Source organism: Larus michahellis, chromosome 3 (assembly GCF_964199755.1).
Source record: "Larus michahellis chromosome 3, bLarMic1.1, whole genome shotgun sequence".
Taxonomy (NCBI): Eukaryota; Metazoa; Chordata; class Aves; order Charadriiformes; family Laridae; genus Larus; species Larus michahellis.
The window spans coordinates 17,557,332-17,578,272 of NC_133898.1; the positions used below are offsets into that span (position 1 = coordinate 17,557,332).

General features: G+C 40.4%; 1 protein-coding gene across 37 annotated transcripts in view; it reads left to right on the forward strand.

Annotated features, from left to right (window-relative positions):
* The window catches only part of NRXN1 (neurexin 1), a 717,017-nt gene that overhangs the window by 569,562 nt on the left and 126,514 nt on the right, over positions 1-20,941 (forward strand). For all 37 annotated transcript variants that reach the window (XM_074578846.1, XM_074578845.1, XM_074578848.1 and 34 more), the window contains one exon: positions 20,509-20,680. In XM_074578846.1, the coding sequence (XP_074434947.1) occupies positions 20,509-20,680 (172 nt within the window). The remainder of the gene's footprint in view (positions 1-20,508; positions 20,681-20,941) is intronic.

A 20,941-nucleotide genomic window follows, 5' to 3' on the forward strand; every position in this document is an offset into this window, starting at 1 on the left:
GAAACATTCAGCTAGTGATTCCCATTGCTGAGCTGTGTTTTGCTTGGGACTTTCAAAAGCACTTAAGTAACTTAGGAGCACAGCTTCCATTAATAGTCATTTAAGCACTTTGGAAATGTCTTCTCAACATTCAGTCCATAACTTTCCCAGAGGAACGACTCAGGTAATGTTGGCTATATAAAGCTTTTTCAATCTGAGCTTAGAACTGTTTAATAAGTGGGGGGTTTATTTAAAGCATTCAGCGGACTTTGCTGCTACATGCTGATCGACGCGGTCGGGGGTGCTGATAAATACATTGTGCAAATGAGCAAATACGGGCCTCATCAAAGCCTACCGAAGGCCATCAAAAATCTCCCACTGTGAGGAGCGTTGGCTCAGACCCATAACAAATAAATACAGGAAAAAAGCAAAGAGATCGCACCACTGAATGCCCTTTATTCTTGCAGCTGAATAATAGCGTTCTTTTAGTGTTAATTATTTTGTTTCCCAACTCTCTCCTTCTCTGATGCACATACCCACACTCTCCTCTAGCCGACTGCCTCCTCCCCCCAGTAGAAAGCAGTCCTACTGTCCCAGCGTATTGCAGGGCTCCTCTTTGAGGAGGAGCCGGATCCCAAACAGAAACTTACCTCAAGCCCTGCTCCTTGTGCCTGCCGACCCTTCTCTTGGGAGCTGTGCCACACAGACTTGGCTTGGCTCTTCATTTATCATCCCCTCCCTATGCAAGCTCAGACCCAAATTTCCCTGTTCACTGCATGGCAGGGGAATGCTCTGCCGGTCCCACTCCATCTCCTCTTTCCATCCCCTTGCATCTTGGTCTCATCTCATCCTTGATACTTCCTTGGCAGCACATTTTTGATAGTACCTTGATAACATGTGTAAAAATTGCTGGCGGGGCTGGAGCACTTGGTTTCTTTAAATTATCCATCTCAGTTGAGTTTTACTGAAGTGCAGTGCTGCAATTCAGGCATCAGTCGAGATGCATCTTCGAGATATATCGGTTTTGTTTTCTCTTTAATCGCGCTCTAAATCTAAATAAATAAATATGTAGCAGTAAATGCTCTGTGGTATATTTGGTAAGATTAACAGTCTTCTAGTAGCATAACAGCTCATGATAGTCTTTGCTATTTATGTTCCTGCTGAGAGGAGAGGAAAAGCAGATAGTTCGGTGAGCAAATTATAAAGTATGTGGCTTAATGAAGTGCCTGTCATAAAGCTGATTGTTGCTTCTTCACATCTTCTCTTTTTTTTTGCTAACAAAGCTCTTGATATTCCAAAGCTTTGAAAATTGAACCTTCATCTTTATTTTTTGGTGCACGCCCATATTCTGAACTAGAAAGTATTCAGTGAAATGTTTATTTTTATCAATCCAAGTACATACTGTGAATAAGTTAAAGTATGGAAGCAATATAACTGTTTATTGAGGCGTGTAAATCCTCAAAAGTTTTCTTTTGCATCCCATTTCTACTAACAAGGTGTTTTTAAGCTTGGATTACTGCAGATTTTCATGATGCTTTTCTCTCATAACCTCTCTGTCTTCTTGATAGAGACAACTTTACTTTTTTTTTTTTTTTTTAAATACAAACAAGAGGAAAGGGATCAAATGCATCTTCCCACATCTTTGCGTTCGCTATTTTATGTAGCTCCCTAACATAGTTGTTCAAGAGATTAAGGTCGTTCTTATATAAAACAATGAGGTTTTGATTTCATTTTTCCCTTGCACAGCAGGGGCTTTTTTTACACGCAGTTGTGACCTATACTTATAGCTGAGGAATACCAAACCCAATTCGTACCTATGAACCCTGTCTTCCCGTACTTACAAATACACATTATTGACTTGCAAAGAAGACAGGGACAGAAAGCGTGAGACCGAGTTAGTACCGAAGGCATTTACTGCCCCACATTCCCCAGTAGCAATAAGCCGGGCAGCGCTCTGCTAAGACCTAATCAGGAAATGTGATTGCAGATGCAGTTTCTGCTGTGTATTTTCCCTTCTATCTAAATATGCTTCTACCCCAACCCTAAAAATAACATCTCAAAGAGGAGATGGCAGAAATGTTTTTTTCAGATATAATATGAACATGATTAATCAATATAGATACTGTGCCTCGACTTAAATTTCCTTTGGAAAAGACTTAGGATTTTGCTGCATAAAAGGAAAAAGTGCAGAGGCACACCAAAAATCATCTCTTCTCCAAGTGTCCTGACTTGCACTTTGCAGACCAAGACGTGTGTTTGAAAGATCTTCATGTTCTCGCCAGTCTCTGTGGGTTTCGTTATCATATATTTGGGAGCAGCACCACGTCCTCGTGTCTTCCCTGGCATCGTAGATGTTAATCCCTATTGTACAAAAGATGAACCAAGGCAAAGAGATACTGAAATGATTCTGGTAACCTACGGCACTAAAAAATATTAAGCTGGGAGTCTCCTCGCCCTGAGACTCTTCTGGTTTTTTTCTGTATCCTCTGCAACAGTGAGACAAGTGTTGGCAGGTGCAGGCAAGTATTTCTTTTACATCCTACCTGTATTTTCCAGGAAGGTTTGAGGTTCAGTTTCATTTAATAATAAATACCAGCAGTTTGCTGGTCTACAGAAGCCGTAATGGGATGCCAGCAAGAATATAGCTGAAGCCTAAGAAAGTTGGGTTGGTTTTTTGTTTTGTTTTGTTTTGTTTTTTTTAAATACACAATGTCATTATGTACTTTTCTTTGTAATATGAAGCACAGGTAAAAGCAGGACCCAGCATTAAGGGGAAAGTCACAGCAGTGCACTTTCCTCTGTTAGCCCCCTTTACCGCTGTTACACCTCTTTGCTGCTGGTGGCAAACCTGGAGAAACTCTCCAGAGCATGACTCTAGAAGGTGGAGAGAGTGCTACAGTTTTTTCCAAGAATTACAATATTAAATTAAGTATGGGATTTGGTCCATCCCACCCTTAAAGAGGCATGAGCAGCAGCTGAAAATGGAGCAATATGCAGCTTCTCCAGGCATTGGGGAGAGCAGTACAAAGCTCAGGGAATCTTCGGCGCTTCCCATCTCTATTCTCTTTTAGATGCTGTGCTCTAACATGAAGGTCTGGAAGGACATTTTCTAATGTTTGAATTGCAGTGAATGGTTTTTATCCTTTTAGCTGCTGCGTGACTCTACCCAGACTTGATTTACTTCTATGTATTGAGTGTCTGAATTCTCAGGCACTGGTCAAATGCACAGTCCTTTTATATTTTGCTGCATTTGGTTGGAAACTGATAATATAATTTCAGTAGCTCATTTTGTTACACTCCCAGCAAAAGAAATATTTACCCAAGTTTTTCCCCCTCAAAATTTTAGAAACCATGATCGGTTTGCACTGCTGGGACCTCCCCAACCCTTGTTTTCTCAACAGCATATTTAAGGTGAGAGACTGAGTGCTAACCACAGTATAGCCAGCCAGAAATGTGAATATATTATAAGCAGATGTCATCAAACTATTCTAGCTCATGTGAGTAAGGGCAGTAGTAAAGTTGGGGTGCAGCGTTGGATGTGCCACCAGCTGCTGGCAGCTTTGCCTTTGCATACCGTAGTCACTGTTGAAAGTTTATTACCCCGTCTTTATAGCTTTTGTTTGCAGGAGAGAGTGGCCCAACCTGTGCTGCAGGCATACCTTCAACCCGAAAAGGTTGCTGTCCTCCCAGAGACACTGGCAGAGGCCATCATGGGTTGTCCCGCCTGATGGTGAATAGAGAACCAAGCTCTGATGGGAATGAGCTCTTTTTTTCCACTGTTAAGAGCGGGGAAAATAAATAAGATGATCTTTAGAGAAGGGAGGGGCAACACGTAGCTCAGGCTTGCATAGTCCTTTCTTCTATCAGAGCTGGATGTGGTCAGTGTCTTGCAGCCATAACTCTTGTCTGGGAAGGTCATGAAAACTCTTGACTTGCAACCAGCTTGCACTGCGGCTGCCCCACGTCGCTGTGGCTGTGCACACATGGGGCAAAGCTTCTGTGCCTGGCTGTGACAGTTTGTTGCAGCTGTATAGCGGAACCTAAATTTTCAGGGAATGGGCTCTGAGCCATTAGAACAACAGGATGCTTTAAAAGGATTGGGCTGGGGCATGGGAAGAGAGAGCAGCTCTTGATTTCTGGTGAAGCAGAACTCAAGGAGAAAGCACTATGGCTGCACGCTGTTTCTCAGTGCACCTTATTTAGGAAGGGGGAACAAAACCCGTGTCTGATATGTAATTAATACAGGAGACAGTGCTTCACCTGCCATCAGCCGCGGACATTCAGAACGGGTTGGTCAGGTCGAGCTCTTCCTGGTGCGCGAACAGCTCGCTAACCCCCAGCTCCTAGGGACCGCTTGGGTGTATCGCGGCTTGCACAGCTGGGCCCAGTACAACTTCTGTAATAAAGCTAGAATAGAGAGGCTCACGCACTCTCTCCCGTCCTAGCCCTGGCTTTTGAAATGGCATTGCTCACAGGAAATGGGAGACACAGCGATCGCAGCGAGCAGGGATCACGTCCCCTTAGCCCCGAGTGGTGGTCAGGGGGGAGGAAAGAGGAATTAATCATCTGCCAACATGGGATAGATGAGCTAACTTCAAAAAATAAAATAAATCCACATGGTGGTTGTTCGGAGTCTGTTTCCCAGCAATAAAAAGAAATATCCAGCCCGTTTCTTCTTGTTGTAATTTTGTTTCCAGCAAAATCTGAAACCCTCAGTTTTGATTATTGCTATTGGGAAACATGTGTGTTGTGTTTTATTTGATCCAAGATCAGCTGGAGTCATCTGAAGCTGACCACATTAAACTTCCGAGCGGCTTAACCAGAGAAGTTGCAATCTTGGCTTTTCCCACAGTGGCTATACTAGCAAATGCCACTTGCACATTTTTGTCACATATCAATAGAAATTTACAGCTGAAGAAAGGTTTAAAAAAAAAAAAAAATCAATAGTTTTTCATGACTGCCTGAAGCTTTATGATTTGGCTCACTGGGTTGGTTAGAACTGTTTGCTGAAGCTATTCTGGTGGTATAAAGGTGTAAAATATTTTTTTGCAGCCAATATCCACATTGAATTGTTCTTCTATGTCTACATAATATAAAATGATTTTGGAAGCCTGTAAAATCATTCAGTACATGTTTCTACATTATTTTCTCCATGTTTGCATTTGTTATTTTGCAATTATTTGCTTTTTAAAGCAAAGCAAATTATTACCAACAATAATACCCCTAAAAGGATTACCCAAGCAGGGGGCACAAAAGCAGTTGTTATGTGTAGTGCTTTTTATGTCCACATATTTTACCATACTCTCTTTGTTTGGAAAATATGTTTGGAGGTGCTTTGGGGGTGGAAGATGATATGTGGATTACAAAACATATAAGAAAGAATTGGGGCAAGTAGAGAGCAAGCCTTAATTTCACAATCTAATGCCACTGATTCATAGGAAAACTCTTTAGGACCAGGCTGTGTGGAAGGTGTTATAACACTGTAATGCGTTGATATTTTAATCATGAATGTGTTTTCAAAGATCCCTGAAGTCACCGTCATGTTCTGCTGACCTGACCCTTCGTATTATAGTTCCCTTTTATATAGCTTTTTCTCCAGAACAAGGGAGACGTGGAGTGGGGTCACTATCTTGTCAGGCTGTGCCATGGAAAGTGGAACTAAGGAAAGCTGAAAACTTCAGGTCGGCTAGGAAACCTGGGGAAAAAAAGTAGGATACTGTATAGAAACAGCATTTAAGATCTGCTTCTGCTTCTGGAATGGTTGTGGAGGCTGGCAGTGGGAATTGCCGAGTGGGACTGCCGGGACTTGCTGGGGTGGAAAGTACTCCCGCCTGCAATGACACAGTGTGGGATAAGAGTATAGCGTTCCCTAAACCAGGTCTAAATCCTTCTGAGATAAGAGCTGCCTAATGGTTTTTGGGGTTTCATTGTTTTAATGACTTTTTTAGGGTGTAAGCATGACGTTAAAAGGGTTTCACTAGTAATTGGAAATATTGCAGATTTATAATCAGCAGATTATAAATGGTCAGAAAACAGTTTCTGCCATTGCGATTACAAATCACAAACTAAATCTTGAAGGTTAAAGGCCACTCCTACTGCACTGCTTCCTGCACTTCTTGTTTGCTTCTGTATCCAACAAACCCTAAGTCCATTGCTCAACAGGGATAGTAATGACGAAGAAGTTAGATGCTGGATATGGAAGGTTTACCTCCTTGTATTTGGTTTTGGTTATATTCCCTTATTAGAAAACTGTGCAGGTATTAAGTGCTTTATAGTTGATTATGGATTTTTTTCCATTTATTTATTTTTAGATAAAGTTCTCAAAGCAACCCTCTCTAGTGGATCATAGCCCATCTCTGCAGGAGTTGCATTCTGAGGCTTCATATTGCGTTTCATTAATTTCTAGAACAAAACAACTGTTCACAAGGAAAACACAATTATTTTTTCCTATTTTTATCCATCACAGCTACGAAGAGTCAAGCTAGAACCTTTTCTTACTTGATATCAATATTAATAAGCACATAAAGGTAAATAAAGTAAGCAGTGAGAGTTTCAAACAATGAATCTATGAGGCCTTTCCAAAGGCAATAATTTTAGCTGTATGTCAGAGGGGAGATTTTTTTTTTTCCTTTTTTTAAAAAAATTAATCTTTTGAAATAATTGTTTTGAGGATACATGAGAAGGAACAGAATCCAGCTACCCTCCCTTGGGGTATGGGGAGATAAGCATCCAGGTGTGACAGCACACATCTCAGCACAAGATTTCCCGAGTATTTACCCAGCTTCTTAGATAGGTTTGGCAGCCTGATTCTTCCCTGATGCCACCGCTGCTCCTCATCTGTGTATACCTGGGGTTGTCTATGCCGCATATCACTCTCATTAATGACTGCGGAACATGCACACCCCTAGGTACTTTATTAAGTAGGCACCTTGCGCAGTGTTTTAGTTTACTGCTTCTTACTTGTTAGATCTGCAGAGAGCAAAGTTAGAGAGCTGTCTGTGCTTCAGTCAAAGGCACGACAATTAGCTGTGTCAACGTAGCGAAGCTGGTTTAAAATCATTCCCCTCGGACGGCGGGAGAATGGCGCTGAGGGAACAGTGCAGCATAGACTGTCTGAATCTTTATCTGTCAGGAGATGCACCCTACTCTTGCACTGATACCAGCACCTGAACTTAGGTACTTTAGGGACACCGGGGGATCAGAGAACTGCCCACATCCCACTAGTCCTGCTGGCTCTGCAAGAATCGTTTCAGCAGGGTAACAGGAGAAAAAATCCGCAATATACAGTTTTAGTTACTTAAGGTGGTTATATGTAACAGATACACTGGTTTCAAGAGATACCATTTGTATTTCTTTTTCCTTTAAAAAAATAAAAATACAATTGAAGAGTTTGAATTGAACTGTGAATCAGTTGTTCTGTAGAGAGAAAAGTGTTCACACAGAAAAATTAAAGAATGAATTAAGCTGTCTGCCATAGAAGTTGACCCTAATTAAGGTCAATTCTCCTTGATAAGTAATTAATCAGGAATCCTTATTATAGTTTAGTCTCTGTTAAGAATAAACAGAGCATTATTTTATTTTTATGGTTAGAATAAGCCTCTTAATTGATAGTATTCTGCAGGAGGCAAACATCCATCAGCACTGAAACTGATGCACTGAAGGCATTTTAAATTAGAACAGCGTTAGTTAAATCAGTCAAACAAGAAAACTGCAAAGTTCGCCCTTTTGTAATTTGTTGCTTATAAAGAAAAAAAAGCACTTCGCCTATCAACAGATGAGAGGATGAGGTCTCTGCTTTGAGGTGATTACAAACATTATTATTTAATATTGTCGTTCTTATAGAATCCAGTTTACTATGGTTGTCCTGCTCTGCTCGTCGTCTTAGCACCTGAACACCTTTTGCTAAACAGTAATGGCAAATATTCATTATATTTTTCTGTATTCTTATCCCTCTACACAGAGTATGTGCAGTAGGATGTTCTGTCTCACCTTGTCATTCATATGTATATGTATGCGTATGTAAAACACATATATTACATAAACATACACACAGAGAGACATCTACATACATGTATAGATCACAATGTATTTATATTGGTGAAAGGGGGTGGGAAAAGGTTTTGATTATTGTCAGTACCTGTCTCTCTACCTCAAGTGTAGTTTCTGAGTGTGGGATGCAGCACAGAAAATAATTATAATTATCATAGAAGGCAAAGTAAGTCTTCCTGTAATATAACAAGCAGAGCTTAATGGAAGAGCAGCTCCAATGGATTCCTTGTTTGCGGCATTGTTCGGTATGCTGGAGTTTGTGGAGTTTCTTCACAGCAGGATGGGCACGGTACTTGCACGATGCTCTGCCTGAGCAGTCCCCAGGATGTGCGGAGCTGAGAGAGGAAATGGGAGAATGTTTACTGGGGAGATCTGTCAATCACAAATGCCCTTGGCTACGGTGAAAGAGCCAAGAAATCTGTTAGCAATTGCAAAGCAGAAGTGGCAAAAAGCTAGCTTCGCTTCAGGTGAAAAAATTTGTGCGTGATGTCCTCTAATGATACTACTGCTTAATGAGACTATTTGTGGGCAAAGAACAATTTGGAATAATAAGAGAAGAAGAAGAAATAGGGTTTGCATTTTATAGCCTTAAAGTTAGGACATTTAGTGCAGAGGAATGTCTGGAAGGCTGCGTGTGTGCACAGCCACACACACGTGCACACACACCTACCTTGCCTGATGCTATACTAAAGCCATTTGGAGCCTAATGCTCTTGAATAAATTGCTCAAAGTGGTTAGTTCACCCATGTGGAAACCTCACCTCTGTGATGCTAGCAAAGTCAGCAAGACATCGGGTTATCTGCTGCAGAGCTCAAGGTATTTCAAATGTAAGCTACCCAGAAGGCTATTTAAGATGCAGAGTTTTTCCCCTGCTATTTTTTTTAGGAAGTCTTAAGAGTGGGACTTGATCTAACAGGTCCATGAATCCCCTTCCCAGTGACTCGGTGCTTTTGTTTGTTTGTTTGTTTGTTTTTTCTCTTTCCTTTTAGAGATGCCCATTCTCTTCCCTGCCAACCTGATGTATTTGCAAAGTCTTATCTGACCAAATAGAAGCAAAGCCTTCAAGTAATCAAAGATTTGTATGTCCCGAGTCGGGGACATGCCAGCCAGCTAGGTTGCATTTCGGAGTGGCTGAACTACGGGGAGGGGATGTATTTGTAGGGTAGCTGTTTATAGTGGGGGGTCTTTTGGTGTGTGAAATCCTGCCCCTTCCCTCCCCCCCCCCTTTTTTTTTTTCCTTTTTAAATAGTCCCTCACTAACATTAAAGCTGTAGAAGTATGAACATGAAAACAGTTATATGTCTGGTTTCTACTAAGCTGCTTCTAGGAAAACCTTGATCTTAGTAAAGCCAGAATTTTAATAGAAGTAGTGAAAGCACATCATTTGCAGCAGCTGTCTGTCAAATATTTTACCATCACATCTTTCCCACTCTGAAATATATGAGAATAGTGGTAAGAGGCAGAAGCGCTGAAAAAGCGACAAGTAACTCTAATGAGAGATGCCCTCGTTTTACAACGTTACTATTTCTAAAGTGGCCTTGACTTCGTCGGAGTTACTTCTGACCTTTAACTTCCAGAGGTAAATATCTGCCAGGTATACAAAAAACACAAAGAGAAGAAAGTAGATGCACTAAGAGAAGAAATGAGAAGGACGCTATCAGGTGAGGTTAGAATAATGCCCTAAGTAGTTGATTGCTGGTTGCCAAACAAACCCCATGTGCAAAGTGGCAATCTCCAACAGGAGTAAAAGTCTACTGTAAAGTACATAAGAAGTGAAGAATTTGTAACTAAAAGGATGACATTGTTCCATTCCCTTGTGCGGTTTGAAGATAATGATGCATTTTGCAATTTTGTCTGTTAATGGCTGTTGCGCTGCATGTTGTAAAGCAAGTATTTATATACTGTTAAGGATTTTTTAAATACCATTATGTTCATGAACACAAATAATGTATTTTGGACAGCATTTGAGCCTGATGCTGATCATTCCAGTGAAGACAACAACATTGATGACTGTTCCCTGCTTTGGAGAGGCATCTGGAGCCTGACAGTCCTGAACACTGTTATATGCAAAACTCCCTCGCTAGTGGGTTAATTTCTGTTTTGATTTTGTCTGATTTTCTTGTGGTTAGCCTTTTCAAATATCTGGAAGGTTTCTTCTAAATACAATTAAGTTTATTTGCAAGTTTCTTGCATTTTGAAGAGCATGTTGTTGAAGGTGCTTGTGCTATTTTGCAGTGCTTCCTTCAAAGATTTCCTCCTTAGAGAAACTGTTCACGAACACGAATGTTTTCCTGTACACAGCCCTTTCATTACTTTGTGGCACTTCCCTTCTACAGGATGGCTTTTTGTTTTGTTTTTTTTGTTGTTTTTTTAAGATGCCAAAGCAATGTCGTTCAAACCTTGTGGGCTGTTAGCAGCAGTAGCAGAGGAGAACGTAGAGGTAGCTATCAGATTTTGCTTTCCCCTTCCAGCTACCCGTTGGATTTCACAGTCCAGTCAACTAACGCTGTTTGATCACTTCATGTGCTACATGTATTCAGTGTAAGAATTTTTACATGCTCTGCAGCATTAAGTGATCAAAAGAAGTGAGATCCTCTGTTGTAGCATTGATAATAGGCTACTCGCACTGCGTATCTCAGCACAGCACGCAGGGAAATTGTCAAATTGGTTTTGATTCCGAAAGATCAAGATGAAGAAAGGTAAGATAAAGGAAACTGCTACCATTGAGTAAAATATACATGGTATTAAAGCTTGCCGTAGGATAACTCTACACTCGATGATGAGAGAAAAGAAAGCTGGCAAAGAAAAAGATAGGACAGCTCAGAAAATGGAACAACAACCAGGACCTTCCTTTCTGCCGGGAGCCCAAACCCAACCTGTGGCATGTTGTACCTCTGCTGTCTGGTAATAGCATAGCTATGTTTCCTTGTGTGAGGTCTTTTCACTTCAGTTGTACATTTGTCTCAGACCAGTAATTGATTTTTTTTGTTTGGTTGTGTTTTTTTTTGTTTTACTTCTGCTTAACTACTTTGCAGATGTGAATTGTTTCAAATATACAGTACACTTTTGAACTAAGAATATCATGTTTTCTTCATTTTACAGATAGGAGGCAAAAATATTCATCTAGGTACGCTATTCAGATGCCCGGCTTTTAAAACACTTTGTGGGCTGGGGTTTTTGTTTTTTCTTTCAGTTTTCTTTCACGTAAGTCCATGTCAATAATGAGTACTTTGCAGCTAAGATGAATTAGGAACAGGTAGTTTCCAATTGGAGACCCCAAAGCAAGCAAAGAAGGTTTAGGAAACAATTCTGGAAATACATCTGTATACAGGTAATCAAAACAATAAAGGAATGCAAAGTCTGCCTTTAAACAGAGTTTAAAAAGTATTTTGTCCCAGTGTCTCTGGTAGGCATCTGGAAATACTTCAAGATTGTCATGAATATTAAAGGGAAGCTTACCACGTGTAGTGTGAATGCCAGGTAGGTGTTCAGTTTTCATTAAAGTTCAATAGGAGCCGGGTGCCTAATACCATTTTGGGGTTTTAATAATTCCCTACAGGTTTTCAATACGAAAAGCCCTTTGACTCAGATTCATAAAAATTTATTACTTGTGTTTTCATGAGCATGTGTGGTGATCATATGGCTATTAATCATTTAGCATGAAAGTCTGCTTGAGAATTTGCTGATTCTTCACTTCTGGTCCCAGTTATACCTCCTACTGAGTCTGACTTTGGATTTGTTTCAGACACGCAAATTATCAGAAGAGTTCTCTGAAGCCTTTCTAAGCACAGAAATCAATACCCTTAAACCAGCACAATTTCCAGTGTGGATTAGATTGTACTGATATCAAGGTGCTACTTTTTTTTTTTTTTTTTTTTTTTCCCCCCCCAGGTGTATCTTTATACCGTTGGATGACTGTATTCAGTTCCAGGAACACTATTTTAATCATCTCTTTATAAAAACGCTATGAAAATTGGAAAGAAAGCCTTACTTTCAAATCTCATGTTGATTATCTGGAAACACATGTTGATGCATGCATGGGGAGGAACAGTGTTTGTCATTTGGAGTAGCAGGAGCTCCCAAGGAGTATGCCATTCCTCGGGCTCGGCTTACTATATTTGAGGTGCACAAGCTCACAGGTGTCTGCCTACGTGGGAAATAAGTGTGCAAGAACAAAGTCAAGGCATGCAAGTTACCTTGGCCAGTAGTTACAAGACTTTATTTTCCTTCAAATTAAGTTCTGTTTGGTATAACAGCATCTGTAGTCTCTTCAACCCATCCATACCATCTCACCATAACTGGGTATCCAGTAGGAAGAAGTTCTTTACAATGAGGGTGGTGAGACACTGGAACAGGTTGCCCAGAGAGGCAGTGGAGGCCCCATCCCTGGAGACATTCAAGGCCAGGCTTGATGAGGCTCTGAGCAACCTGATCTAGTTGAAGATGTCCCTGCTGACTGCAGGGGAGTTGGACTAGATGGCCTTTAAAGGTCCCTTCCAACCCAACACATTCTATGATTCTGTGATCCTTGGTGAGACACTAGATAAGTCACGACAGCTACACGCTGTTTTGACAGAAAGTAGCATGTTAAAGGCTGACTACTTAAATTGTTCTTTACTGCATATTTTCTCAAAAAAAATTTAATTTTGTGTACTGCAGTAATGATGCTGAGTGGATAATAAGATGCAGTATGCTGCTGCTGCGGGCACTACACCATATGTCTTCCATAACTATTGCATTTTGGGGGGCTGGTCGTTAGGGTAATTGTATCGTCTCAGTAATTCATCATCAGAGTAACTTGAAATAATATAGCTATGATGTATAGCAGTGAGAATTACAATGTTTAAAACTAAACAGGAAAACTGCAGTCTGAGAGCTGAAGCGTCAGAGTTATAGATTTATAAATATTTTACATTTTCTGCTTGCTGAGCTTTATGTATAAATCCAATTGCTGTAACAACACTTAAAGCAGACTGTAAAGACAATTATTTTAAAGCAGAAAGTGATACAAGTCATTATTTCATAGTAGTAAAGAGTAGTTACCTCCTGGCTTGAAACACTGGGACAGTGAAAACTTCTGTGATACCTTCTTTCCAGGCTTTTTGTTCTGGGATTGCATATACGGCATTTCGTGACATTAAAAAAATCATTTTAAGTCATGTGTCACTTCTTCCACTTAGCGAGACGCTTAAGCAGCTTTTTTTTCAGGTACGCCTCAGTTGTAAATTAGCGTGATGCTGGGCCCATATTTCACTTACCTCTTCTAAGGGTCATTGGTTTAACGCTAGAAGCTCCTTAATTATTACAGAGCAATATTTAAGAGTGCAGTAGCTCTGGTAGCATCTGTATGTATTTCCATACCTAATTTTGTTACAGCGACAGTGCTATTTCTTATACGTCAACCAGGGGCATCTGGTGAACAATGAATTTTTATTATTTCTGTATTGATTTAGAAAATCTAGATAGCTTGATGGCATGAAAATAGGGTCATTTAAAGGTTTATGAAATGATCTTACAGAGCTGCTGAGCAAAATGTGAAAGCAAAATACGTTGCAAATTCTCTCTTCATCTCTCTCTAATAAAATCCATGAAACAACTTGAGTGAGCATCCCAAAATTAGGGGAAGAAAAAATGCTTGTTGCTGTATATAGATCTGTGCCTTGTACTGTCTCTAGAAGGTTTTTAGTGTCGATGAGGAAGATGTGCTTGGGTTTGCACTTAGGTGAGCATGCACAGGTGCTGCTGGAAATACTGGTAACATTTATTGCTCTGCAGACAACGTTCTTCCTCTCTGAAGAAGTGGCTTAGTGTAGTGTTCGGCAGCGTTTTGTTGCCAGGATGACATTTCAAACTGGATTGGTGTGTGCGAACGGGTACCACAGACCTCCCTGCGCTTCTTGCAGGAACCCAAGGGTCACACGTGGATTCCAGCCACTGCTCAAACCAAGCAACGCTGTCCTTCAAGGAATGAAAAAAATTCCTGAATGCAAGCTTGCTGTGTACTGGTGGCTCAGAAGGAATGGTCAGCTGTAGATAAAGTCTTGTAGAGCATTTCGGAAGTAAGTGGTGCCAGTTCATCCCTCCAGCCCCAATGTCATGGGGACCAGGAGGCTGAGAATCGAGTAAAGGAGAACAAATCTTTCCAGAAGCAGGTCCAATGATGAAGGAGGAGCAGTGAAAATTGCTGGGAGACTGGATTGAGGGGAAGCCTGCTTTGCTGCATGTTGCTCAGATTCAGTATGAGGGTAAAGAAATCAGTGTCACTTAAACAGAGTATCATGCTTTCAGTTAAAAAAAAATAAATAGTCAAGCAGCTAGTTTAAAATCACGGGATTTAACAGGATTTTCAGTTCTTTCTATTAGCCTGTCAGCGTAGTAGCCTGCGAGGCTTTGGGTTTTAAGCTTTTCTGTATAATTATCAGAATTTAGGAGCTTGTTTTAAAATGAAAAGTGGGATTTTTTCATAACCTAGGGTCTACAGAGCTGTGGATTTAAGAAATGAGGAAATATTGGGAAAGTTGCAAATAAACAGTGAGAACTGGCAAGAAGTAACACTGGGAATAGCTCTGTCTCCTCACTTAAGCTTAGGAAGTGGAGCAGCTTGGGTTTGGTTTGGTTTGAGGGTTTTTTTTCGTTCTCCACAGTGGCTATGTATTTCCAGCTTGTGGGAAAAGAAAGAGAAACCAAAGTTTCGCACTAGTCAGATGCCAGTCTATCAAAGACTGAAACTGGGTGGATGCACCCTACCAGACATCAGCAGAAATCTTTGCTTCCTTGCTTGAAGTGCCTACCTAGAACTGATAATTTGCCCCTCCTACATGCTCTACAGTATGTCAGGCACTGATATACTGAAAGCTATAATCCATCCCTGAAAATGGTTACCTTTCTGAATTCAGGAAGGGACACAAAACCTGACTGTAAGTACTCGAGATGAGGGATGACATGAGGATGCCTGTGCCTGTGGTGTGTTCTCTTGCAGTTGGCTAAAAAGTAGAAAAGATTTGACTACTGTTGGTAAAAATAAGGTTGACTATTTTATCACTTCACGTAGAGAAAAGCAGTACCAAAAATATATAAAACATTCACTTATGAGGTTAGGTTAATGACATATTACCTGAGAGTATGAATTTTAAAACCCATATTCTGAGAGTTAACTCTTTCATTTGAATATAAAAGATGGATTCATTCAAAGAACTCTTCCTAGATGTTTTATATTTTCTGTGTCTTTCCCAGGAAACTTTTCCTCTGGAAGACACTAGATAGTAATAAGCAATATTGATGGGTCATTAGAATAAAATATATGTAGTTACTCAATGAATCTTGGAGTTCAAATCTATCTTCTGTCCATTATGTACCCCTCCCCTCACTTTCCTGAGCAAACAGTACTATTTTTACATATGAATTTCCTCACAGGATTCAGAAAACCAGAAATTATTTTAATTATTTTGCACACATTTCTGTAATATAGAATATTAGCCTCTGATGACATTTGAGTGAAAAGGGAGTGAAAAGGATCTCTTCGTACTAAAACTCAATAAACTTATTCTTCAATAAAATCAAAGTAAACCGTCAGTTAGTTCTAAGACTTTGTTATCACATTCACCAGAAAGTTGTGCCTCAGGGACTGACACTATCAGATGCAAGCTGGCACACTTGGAATTTTTTTTTCTCTGTTTGTTCACCTGTGGGAGTCACAGTATTATTACTTTTCTTTGGAAGTGGTTAAAGGTTGTAAGTATTATGAGCTTAGGTTGTCCACGGTCTCTTCTAAAACGACTGTTGTGCCAAACTTGCCCACGCTCATGTTTGACTGATTCCAGAATTATTACTACAGAGAGCAGTAAAACCTTGCTGATGCTATAGGAAATATCATTATTCTGGAGACATATATATATATATATTTTATACTAGCATAGGTTTTACTGCATTTGGAGTTGGCAGATCGGTAGCACTGAACTAGGGTCCAACAGGGAACAAACTGCACCGTCAGCTGCTGCCTTGATTTGCATTTCACGTTTCTCACTTGGTTCTCCGGTTCATCAGCATTCTCGGTGCTTCATCAGAAGCCTGTTAAAGCCAATGCAGAAGTATTTAGAGTACACAATTCGTAAAACACACTTGAAAATATTCCACTGGAGTTGCTCGATTACGATAGTGGCTGCCAGTGCTTTTGAAGACAAAATGTTTTGAAATGGTTGGTATCCACGTATGCATGCACAGCCCCCTACACTGTCTGAGCAATCAAAGCTCCTAGGGTTTCAGAGCACATCAGGAACGCAGGAGCTAAACATGTGTATCTCATGCTTTTATCCAACTGGTTTTATGCCATTAACATATTTATCCTTACCCTGTGAGCTTGGACTCCTACAAGTAGCTGGAGAGCAGAGGTTAAACTGTAGGCAAAGCCTACACTGCCGCAACATGCAGGGGTACTTTAGGCAACACTAAATGAGCTCATCTGCTTGTGTTGGTACTGTGGAGAGAAAGTCACCCTGGCCTCAGAAACAGACGAGCTACATGGCCAAAGCACCTCCAAACCAAAAGTTTAGCTATTCTAAGAGCTGTTGGTCGGGACTCAGAGTGTCACGTAGCTTGTCTGTAGGTGCATTGGAGGTCCCTGCGCCGCTTTGTCCCAGGCAGCGGTGGTGGTGATGTGATGGTCATAGCAGTATTCGTAGCGCCTTCTGATTTGAAGTTCAAAATAATTTCCAGAGACAGAGAACAGTATTTACGCTACTTCTTAAAATGCTTCACTCTTTTCCTGAAGGTGTGCCCTCTCTTGAAATAATATTGGAGACTCTCCCATCTTCTGTATGTCTCGTCTCTGTTATTGTGGCCTTCGTAGTTCAGATTAGATAAAGGCACAGTAGGATAAAGAATTTATTTCATTGCTATGTTCTCTCACAACTGGGTGAGACTGAGAAAAATAAAACACAGGCTAAGAACCATGAACAGCATGGTGGACTTCTATGGGCTCTGTGCATAGAACTGATTTTTACCAAGGGATCTCTGAAATGATCATCTTTGCTAGTGGGCAAACGTAAGCTCCTAGAAATATGAGCCTGAAATGCTGTGCTATTGCAGGTCACCGGCAAGGACAACATCATTCAACAGTAATATTGACTTATTGTGGTACTTAGTAATGCACAGACATTTCTGTCGTGCCCATCATCAGGGTGCTGAAAGCAGAACCTCTTGTTCCACATTCGTTTCTGATAGGAAGAATAGCTTTACTATGAATGAACAAATGATAAAGGAAAATTTCTGCTACTGCACTGTGCAACTGGGGCTGGTAGAGTGGAAATAGTAATTTAGTTTTATCAGTCTCTTCCCTTTCTGCACTATCATGTTGCTCCAAAAAGAAGGAGGAAAAATGAAAAGTTCTTTCTAGCGGGCTACGGGGCCATTATATTAAACATCACAGGGCTGAGATCAGGTTATCTCAACAGGTTACGTACATCAGCTAATCCACAATAACCGTATGTGCACATGGTCTCAACCAATGACAAAAGAAAAATCACGTGACTTATGTTATCTTGCAGTGAAGGAGGAGTACAGTGAGTCAAACTACTGCATGATTATGCCAGGGCTGAAAACCCCCACTGTCTACATGCAGAGGTGCTTATCGCAGCTCAGCTGCTACACGGTGCCTTACGGCTTTGTGGGAGTGCCATGATCTGTCTGGGCTCATGTGCTGTCAGGTCTTTGCATCGTGTTTTATTTTGTGGTTCTAAAGGGCTGTGCGCAATGGGGTTGTGGGCCATATCGTGTTTAGCGTGATGTTCAGAAGTCAAACTTACATACGGATATAATAATAAGGAAGACTTAAACTTTGCTTCCTTGTTTTATCAAAGGTTACATAAATGCCCACAGGTGCTGAAGAAGTGCGAAAAAATGAAATGTGTCCTTTAAATATGGAGTTTTTCATGTTCTCAGCTACATAAATAGATTAGAAATAGAGCCATAAAAATCACTGTAGCGTGTTATCAACTGTTAGGGTGATGTTCCTTGCATGGCAGTTGCGCGCTTGGTGTTTTTGCACAGTACTTCTGTACAAACATAGGAAAGTCAGGGAAACTTCCTTTTTTCATTAAAAAGTATGTGTGTATCAAGTAAGGCTAAGGGTCTGCCTTCAAGCCTCTAAAGCATTAATTTCACTTGCCAATACCTGGCCATTTACAAATGGTAAATTGCAGCACCACATTCTCTTATTTTGGAAAAGCTGCTGATATATTTGCCTTTTATGCCACTTCATTTTGCCCGCACCTGTTCTATTCACTCAGAGGTGTTTGTTTTTTCCTTGTCTTTTTTTCATCTAAAATAATGTATGTATATACATATATATAGCAAATAGGAAAGCAGGTATGTAAAATGTAGGTTATGAACAGTATAATTATGAATCACCATAAAATTAGTCAGCTTTTTTTAATCCTCAAAGCCTTTGATTTCTTGAAAGTACTGTGAAAAGGTGCATATGCCATTATCATTACATGCCGGTTTTCTGCATTTCATAAATTAGTAAAAGAGGAGATTGCTTCAGAGCCAGGACAATGTGATACTTCTTTGTATACATTTCTGCACAAAGAGAGTAAGCATATGAATGAAACAGGTGAAGCAAAGAAGCTACTGCATCCATGGGAGAAAATGGGTGAAATCTGTTCTGAGTCATAGTTGAACCAGTTGAAATAAAGCAGAGCTACCGTGACTCTCCCAAGATAACTGGGAGATTGCTCTGCAACTCACACGAGAGGCAAATTGAAGGTGAGGGGGTGCTGGGTGAGGTGGATCCCTTATTGACACCCTATAGGCATGGAAAAGTAGGACCAGCCAATAGAGAAATGTTAAAATCGTCCGCAAGGGCAAAAAAAGGAATGTTTAGAACACGTTAAGCAACAATATTAAGCAACTGAGCAAATAAAAAAAATACTTTAAAGAGTCTTTCTGCAAATTTCAGCATGGAATGGTCCTTTTATGTTTTGGTTTTTTTTTGTTTTGTTTTGTTTTTTTTAAAATCGTAGCTGAAGAGGTGGTATTGTTGTGCCAAAACATTGAGGGATTTCTCCAAAGGTGTTCAGCAGCTGCTCAGCTGTGTAACTGGAATGTGTGAGCACTAATGGAAAATTAACTCAGGTATTTAAAACCAAAATAAAATAAAGCGGAAGAACTCCTGAGTTTTCGCTTGGGAATCTTCCAGAGAGCGGAGCTGCAGGATACACTTCCTAGAGGGAGTGGTGCCAGGGTGGTAAGAGAAAGAGGGAGCAGACACAAAAGCTGTGCAGGAGAGGTGAAGTTGGTTCTGGAAAGATTGATATGAATGACCAAGAGGTACAAACTGAAATGTTTCATTGTGTTTCATCTGGTAGTATAAAAACTTTAAGAAGTTCTTTAACTTTTAAGAAGGATGTACCAGTACTAATGACATGAAATTTCACATAGAATTGCGACTTGAAGTCCCTAATCTCATACTGTGCAGTGCTTTTCTCTTTTTCTCCTCAATTTAATAAATGCCCTTATTCAGGATTATAATTGATTTTATACGAGAAAAATATCACAAAGCCCTTAAGTTAAACTTTTAATGGACATTAAGACTTTGTTAAAATGTAAATGACCCATTGGAACGAACATCTTAATAATTAAAAGACAATAAAAATGAAAACGTGCCAGTATCACGGTCATCTGGAAAATCTACAGCCTTGGTCTTGAATATGGATGTGCGTAGGAAGTCCCCTTAGCCCTAGGGGCGCTTGCGCACAGGAGTTTACAGGCAAATCCCAGCAGAACAATCAGAGTCTTGGCCCTTAGTGGGACCAAGATGCTGTCCCTGTGTCACAAACGTCTTTCACTCCTCTCTGGCTCTGAAGAGGAAAGTCCTTGTTAGTCAATCGGTCTGTTCTTGTCCTAATGATTCAGAGGTACTACAATGCGATGCAAAAAAATCTCTACGTTAAAGGAAAAAAAGAGTTTCCTCCTTTGTTATCTATTGTGAAGACTCTGAGAACGAATGAGGTTTGGAGAAAGGAGACGCAGGGCTGGGCCTTGGCTTTTATAGCCAGAAAAATCCTCATACCTCTTCCCAGTGACGCTGCAAGGCTTTCTGTTTCGAAAGCCTGAAAGCAAAAAGAGTGTTTAATCCTCATGGAGGTGAGGGAGGGGACAAAGAAAGAAAACTTGAGCTTTCTTCACCCCCCACCCCCCCCCCATCTTGGTCTGAATCTCTTGGAAAGGGAGAGAACTCCATTTGGTGAAATAGCTCATTAGGAATATCAATTATCCATCAAAGAGATGTCCCGGACTTACTGAGCTGTCAGGAGGCTTGTCACTGCCACATGCAAGCCTTCAGAAGTTACATCTGAGGCGGGAAGATGTTGTTAGAAATCTTTCCCTGTATGACACACTGTCTCTATTTCTTGCTGAAACAACTCTTAATTAGTTCTTCTTTTTCTTCTTCTTTTTTTTTTTTTTTTTTTTTTAAATATGCAGCACCAGGGAAAAATTGGAGTTAAATTTAATGTTGGAACTGATGACATCTCTATTGAAGAGATCAACGCAATCATTAATGATGGAAAATACCATGTAGTACGTTTCACGAGAAGCGGTGGCAATGCCACATTACAGGTGGACAACTGGCCAGTTATCGAACGTTACCCAGCAGGTAAGGGCTTACGCAAACGCTTGTGAGTAAGAGGGTGGGGGTTGCGTGGAGTTTGGCTCATTTTGCTTCTCTTCTAATACAACGTCAGCTCCTTCGCAGTGTTTTAGTAGCTAATTAAGTAGTTAAAGAGTCCTGAGCAATATGTAGTTTATGATGATGGCATTTCCTAAGTGACTTTGAAAGCAGAAATTCGAGTTATTACTGGAAGTGGAAAAATACAGTTATCAAGGCATGAAATACTGGCTTTGTTTCTTATTTTCA